The sequence below is a fragment of the Lactuca saligna genome, chromosome 5 (assembly GCF_052625555.1).
Source record: "Lactuca saligna cultivar CGN05327 chromosome 5, ASM5262555v1, whole genome shotgun sequence".
NCBI classification, from domain to species: domain Eukaryota; kingdom Viridiplantae; phylum Streptophyta; class Magnoliopsida; order Asterales; family Asteraceae; genus Lactuca; species Lactuca saligna.
In genome coordinates, this window is record NC_136421.1 from 238,568,498 (window position 1) to 238,574,886 (window position 6,389).

At 31.8% G+C, this 6,389-nt stretch overlaps 1 protein-coding gene across 1 annotated transcript; it reads right to left on the reverse strand.

The window, feature by feature from the left end:
• Positions 1–1,192: 1,192 nt before the first annotated feature.
• LOC145046771 (WRKY transcription factor 6-like) lies at positions 1,193–3,377 on the reverse strand. Its single transcript, XM_078995040.1, has 5 exons — positions 2,998–3,377; positions 2,805–2,903; positions 2,319–2,696; positions 2,102–2,215; positions 1,193–2,026 (listed from the first exon to the last, which is right to left on the reverse strand). Exons 1-5 carry the CDS (start codon positions 3,304–3,306, stop codon positions 1,400–1,402), a joined length of 1,527 nt encoding a protein of 508 aa, XP_078851166.1. The 5' UTR covers positions 3,307–3,377; the 3' UTR covers positions 1,193–1,399.
• Positions 3,378–6,389: the final 3,012 nt, after the last annotated feature.

Sequence of the window (6,389 nt, forward strand, 5' to 3'; positions counted from 1 at the left end):
ACTCTACGAGATATTATGTATGCATTTATCATTATGCATAAAATGGTGATTGGAGATAAATGATGAAACATTGCAGAGTATTTGCCTACGGAACCTGCACACATTCCATTTCAATAAAGGACAACTGAATATTTACATAAAGTTGTTGATATTCAAGACCAACGAAAACACAAACAACTTCGAAAAGACTTGACAGATCATATCTACGACAACACTGAAGATGAATAATTTAGATCAAAAATGTAATTTTTTTCGTCTTTTTATAGATTTTAGGTTTTTAAATGTTTTTATCCTTAGCTGTAATTTTTTTATGTTGTTTTTAATGTAGGATTTATAATTTTATTTTTTACTTTTTAAATGTTATTTTTAATTTATGATTTAATTTATATGATACTTATAAATATTATAACATAAATAAAAAAGAAATTGGAAATATAGAAACTAAAAACATCAACAAATAAAATTAAAAAATTAAATAGAAAATAATAAGAGGTGTTGGTATATGTTATTTGATGTTGTCCATTTTCACATTGGGTGTTATAACACCTATGTATGACTAGGATGATAATATAATATTTTTTGGATGTGATAACATATTGCTCACACCCAACATATTTTTTGGATGTGATAACATACAGTAACGTATTGCTCATACCCAACAACCTTAGTAATAGACATACGTTATCAAATAATATATATATACACAGTACAAAGGCCACTACGCAAGACAATGGGCTAAGAACCTTATGGGTCAATATAAAACACGAGAATACATAAATACATTTTGTACACATATGTTAACATTATGTATTTAATATTGTTATCGTGTTGTTTTTGGAATCCATGTTTCACAATTGAGATATGATATTATTATTATAGATAAAAACTATGAATCTAATATCATATAGTTGACTTCAACTTGTATCTCAAGATCGAGGTGCCACCGTATCAAAGTCGACGGCCAAGGATATCGTTTTAAAGTCTTTCAAGAATGATTTGGATTCATTTCATGTCGTTATCAGTGTTTTATGAATATCACCGCTTTAATAGAAGACCTATATATTTGCCTAAAAACGTACAAATTAATAACTCTATTTTACCAATCTAATGGCCATATTAAATATAAAATGTTATAAAAATTATCATTAAAGAACACAATAAATAATATAGTTGACTCATAAGCTAGAAACAAAATCGTGGTTAAGTTTACACCCGACAACCAACTTATCACGTCGATCAATTAGGTTGAATCATCGCATGTGTCTTGTTAATTGTATCATTAAATTAAATAAGTGATTTATTTTATCATTAAATAGTAGATACTTTATAAAATATGGAACATGTGTATTAATAAGGAAGATAACTACAAAAAGAATTGAATAAAACCAGCTCATGGATTTCAATTTCCTTGAAAACCTGAATTGCTGACTTTATCGTTACCATGACCATTGTTGTTGCTGGTGGTGGCATTGACATTTTCATCATTGTTGTTCTCACGAGACCCGCCGGCGCCGCCACCAATAATAGACGATATCGCCGCTGCTAGGGCGGCCGTAAAATTTGGATCCGCCGTGAGGGCTGTAACAGTATCGGTCAACGCGGCAGGTGGCAGCAGTTGCCCTGGTTGGGAGCTGGTTTCCATGTTTTCAGACATTTGAAGACCTGAGAATTTGGAGTGGTTGTATAAAGACTGCCCGAAAATATGGGGCAGGTGGGTCGGGTTAGAGAAAGGTTCTTGGAACTGACCGGGGCTCCGTTGAAACTGTAACGGGTTTTGAGATTGAGTGAGATCTAGAGTGATGGTCGGATGCGGGGCGGATGCTGAGATGGTGGCCATTGTAGAAGAGAAAGGGAGGAGATTTCTTCCTAAATAGCCGTCGGAGCTTGGCATGGACCCGGAAAGTAGCATTCCGGCGGCGGAAGAGGTGGTGGAGGCCATTGCCATGGCGGCAGGCGGGAGAGGATGGTTGTGATTTCCTTCGTAAGTGGTGATCAGGATCGATCTATCTTGTGCACATCTTTGCACCTGTTCATCAAACATGCATGAAAATTCGAACACAGATACGATCGTTTTTTGAGAAATAAGAATGAAATTGCTTACTTGTTTTCTAACGAGACAACCAACTGCCATGGTGCAACGGTAATATGCTCGTGGACATGGGTTTCCTTTTGCGATTTTTTGACCGTATTTCCGCCATTGACATCCATCTGCGATCTAACAAGCAAACCAAAGAAATAAATTCTTCAATGAATTACGTCGTCATTCCGAGAATTGAAAATTAAAACTGAATCTCTAATATTGTTTATTAATTACGTACCACGGAAGCTTCTGATCGAGCACGAACAGAAACCCTAGCTTTCCGAATTGGTGCTTCATCAGAAGATTGATCTATATTTCCAGTGTTCTGGTTGTTAAGAATTGGTCGCGTCGATTGTTCATCGTGGTTCCTTTCTTCTGACGTTGACAACTGCAAATTCTTATCGGTTTCAGCTTTCGATGGATGTGCTAAACCCAGATCCATAACCTGCTTTCTAGATCCTTCTCCATTAGGGTTTTCACCTCCTTGTTTTTGGTGTATCATCATCGCGAGATGATTCTCCAGTGCATTGTAATTGTGGATCACTTGATTCAACGCCTCTCTCAGCCGTTGATTCTCGCCATTCATCCTCTTCAATTTCGCTTGAACACTAACTAACTGTACTTATCGAAGATATAGCTTGATTACAACAAAATTCAGATTTCGACTCATGACAAATTAAAATCATGCATATTGAGCTCTTAGAAGTATGTATAATATGCGCACCTCATGGTTAGCTCGTTTATTTTCATAACTAGGAGAGATGCAATCGTCGATTACAGATTGGTCGCTGCTTGTGTTTCCAGTGAGAAGATTCAAACGAGTCTATAGAGTCAACGATAGATTACAACAAAGTACAGAAGAAACATAATTCATAGAAAAAAGTAAAATAAAATAAAATACGATCATCATATCTTACATTGACATTAAAATCCAAATCGATAGCAGGTGTAGTAATCTCCTCCTTACAATTAAGATCATAATTGATCGACTTCGATGGATAGTGTTTCGTATCCTTGAAAAAATCAACTTCGTTAATCCGTTTATGATCAGACTTGTCAGGGTTAAGGTAGTTGACTGGGAAATGAATGGTGTTTGGTGGTGGCGAATGTGATGACGACGACCTGTTGTGTCTGGTGGAGTCCATGAATTCCGATTGGTGGTGGTGGCGGTGGTCGGATGTGATGCGATCTGAATCAAAGGAGATTCCGGTTGATGGAGTGGACATTTATGAAGAAATGAAGCAGTGGACTCGGCAATAAAAATGGGAAGTTCAGACTGAAGACCAGAAATATACCATGCGTGTGTTTTTGTGTTTTTCTTCATCTAGATATTTTTTTATTTATTTCAGAGACCTGGGATTTGATTTGTTTTTGTTTTTTTGTGATTTATGTTTTATGTGACACATTGCAGACGTAAGGAATAGCTGGAATTTCGGATGGCCAAAAATATCAACCTTATATTAGTATTCTATAAAAAAAAATACAAAATATATTTGTATCATTTCACCAATTGATTTAGAGTAAACAAATAAACTATGGATTTAATAACTCTCAAAAATTGATATAGAGTAAACAAAAGAAATATGGATTTAATTACTCTCAAATTATTATATCGTGTCCAATAAGATTTGAACATATATCAAAGGTTTAGAACACCTTTGTCCTCTTTATTAGAATATTTAATAATATATATATATATATATATATATATATATATATATATATATATATATATATATATATATATATATATATATATATATATATAGAATAAATCCATAAGAGAGGCTACTCTCGTAGTGGGAATCGAACCCACATCGCTAGCCTGGAAGGCTAGGGGTTATAGTCGATGCCGATTCATCATTTTTAACATCTCTAATTCAAAACCGAACATGGAATTTTGGTTTCATTCTATTCCTTTACGGAAAATGGATAAATTGCTAGATTTCATATGTGAACCAACTTTTATATATATATATATATATATATATATATATATATATATATATATATATATATATATATATATATTCCTACTTTTTTTTCCTACAAAGTCTCCTACCAAATTAAATTATGACATATGTAACATTTAACGTTCATTTAATGATATTTTAATATATTAATATCACACATGTTAATGAATATGATGATTTATAGGAAAAAAAATAGAAAAATACTTAATTTATCTTTTTCTAAAACCCAAATCGTCTCCACGAAATCTTGCTACTATAAAGCTCCAAAACAACTTTTCTCCTAATTTAATTGATGAAGGCATCGACACAACTCTCAATTCAAAGAAATGATGAAATCTTCATCAAGAATAACATGTGATTTCCTTTACTTGGTGGCATCTCTATTTCAGTTTTTTTTCATAATGAAACTGAAGCTAGTGTTAACAAAGAATATAGGAAAAATCTAGATGTAGATGACTAAGAAAGAAAGTATCAGGTCCCTTAGTCGAAAAAGTTGTAGTTTCAATGTAGAATTATGTGTCTTTGAAAATGCAAAAGTAACATGGCGAAGGTCCACATCTCAAATTTAAGGCATTAAAGCTAGCGGAATGTTACATTTGTTTTTAATTTTGATTATTTAAAACATTATAAATAATATAAAACCAAAATTTTCATTAAAATGACAAGATGACAATAAAAGATATGATACTTGAACTTAGTATATAGAAAACATAAAACATAAAAGTAATACTACTTCCATCCATATATTAGCGTTATTTTACGTTTTCCTGACAATTTGTCAAAACTCTAGATACCAGAAAGGTAAATGTTTCTCTTGGTGGAAAATTGCAAAAGCATTCTTCAACAACATTTCATCATTTTTACCATTTGGCTAATTACGTTTCATTGTGGAGTGTTAAACACAACATTAAAGTGCACTGCCATTTGGGTTTTGTGCCTAGATTTTCTTTGTTTCGGTAGCAGCCTAACCCATTTCATTGTAGAATTGTTAGAAGACCATGATCGTAGATATCAACCATCGGGTCCCCCTGTACATCAGTCAATGCACTGGCCAAAGCCACCTCTTCAGTCGGTGTCTATGGACAATTGTTTGAAGAAGTCGTTTTGAGAGAAGTTTATGATTGTTGAATGTTTGAAAGAGATGATTAGTAAAGGTTTGATATTAGTCAAAAATGAAGAGGGATGTTTGTATTTATTTTGGTTGAAAAGGGTTTACAATTAAAATTTTTTTTTGAAAAGAAATAGTTTGTTTTCTAATAGTGAATTATTTTTTGAAAGTGGTAAAAACCTTTTCTCTCTCCTCTACTCCGATTCACCAAATTGTTTACCGAGTTCGACATGCCAAAGTGGCCGCCGGTGTTTATCTAGGTGAGTCATAGTATGCCAAGATGGTACCGAAATCACTCCATTTAACCTTAACAACATTTGTATCTTCAATTATGAGTACACAAAATTTCTAAAAATTAACATAATTATTTTCATATGGTTTTTGATTCAATAGTTAATATTTGATTCTATATTTTCATTATCCGTAGAACATAACCTCCAAATTTATAGTTAACTCATTTATTTATTAGAGTTTTGTAACCCTTTAATTAGTTTAATACATTATTACCTATTAAATATATTTTACATATAACAACCCCTTTTTTTTTTTTTTACTATTCCATATAATATCTTATACTACTTACATAACATTTACATAAGATGATGATTTTATTAAAATGTAAGGTTACGAAATGTATTGTAAGTATTTATAAAAATGTTGCAAGTATTTTGTATTCTTTAATATCTAACCTTATAAATTAAATTATAAAATAATTTTAAATTTTCAGAAAATATATCATCTGAATTCAAAAATTACTATAGTTTGAGAAAAATGCAAAAAAATTGAGAACATAACAACAATTCTCAATACACAACAAATTATGTCTTATAGAGTTGTACGATAAAACATTTTAATATATATTTTGTTGTATACGAAAAATACTTATTATATACGAATCACTTATTCAAACAATTACAATTCTTCAAACGATTGCAGGAGATGTTAGATGATGAATAAATGTTAATTCGTGTTTCAACGGTGATATTATTTAAATAACGTTAAATATTGCTATTGTAATTAGTAGGGGTGGAATTGGTACGGTACCAAGTTTTTTTTCTTCAAACCGTGTACCATACCAATTATAATTGGTATAAGATTTTAGCTACCAGTATTGTACCAAGTGTACTTGGCACCAATTAATTTGGCTACCAACAAATTTGGTTGGTATATATTGGTATTTGGTATATACCAAAACTTTTAACTAATATGTACTATACATGAATATAAG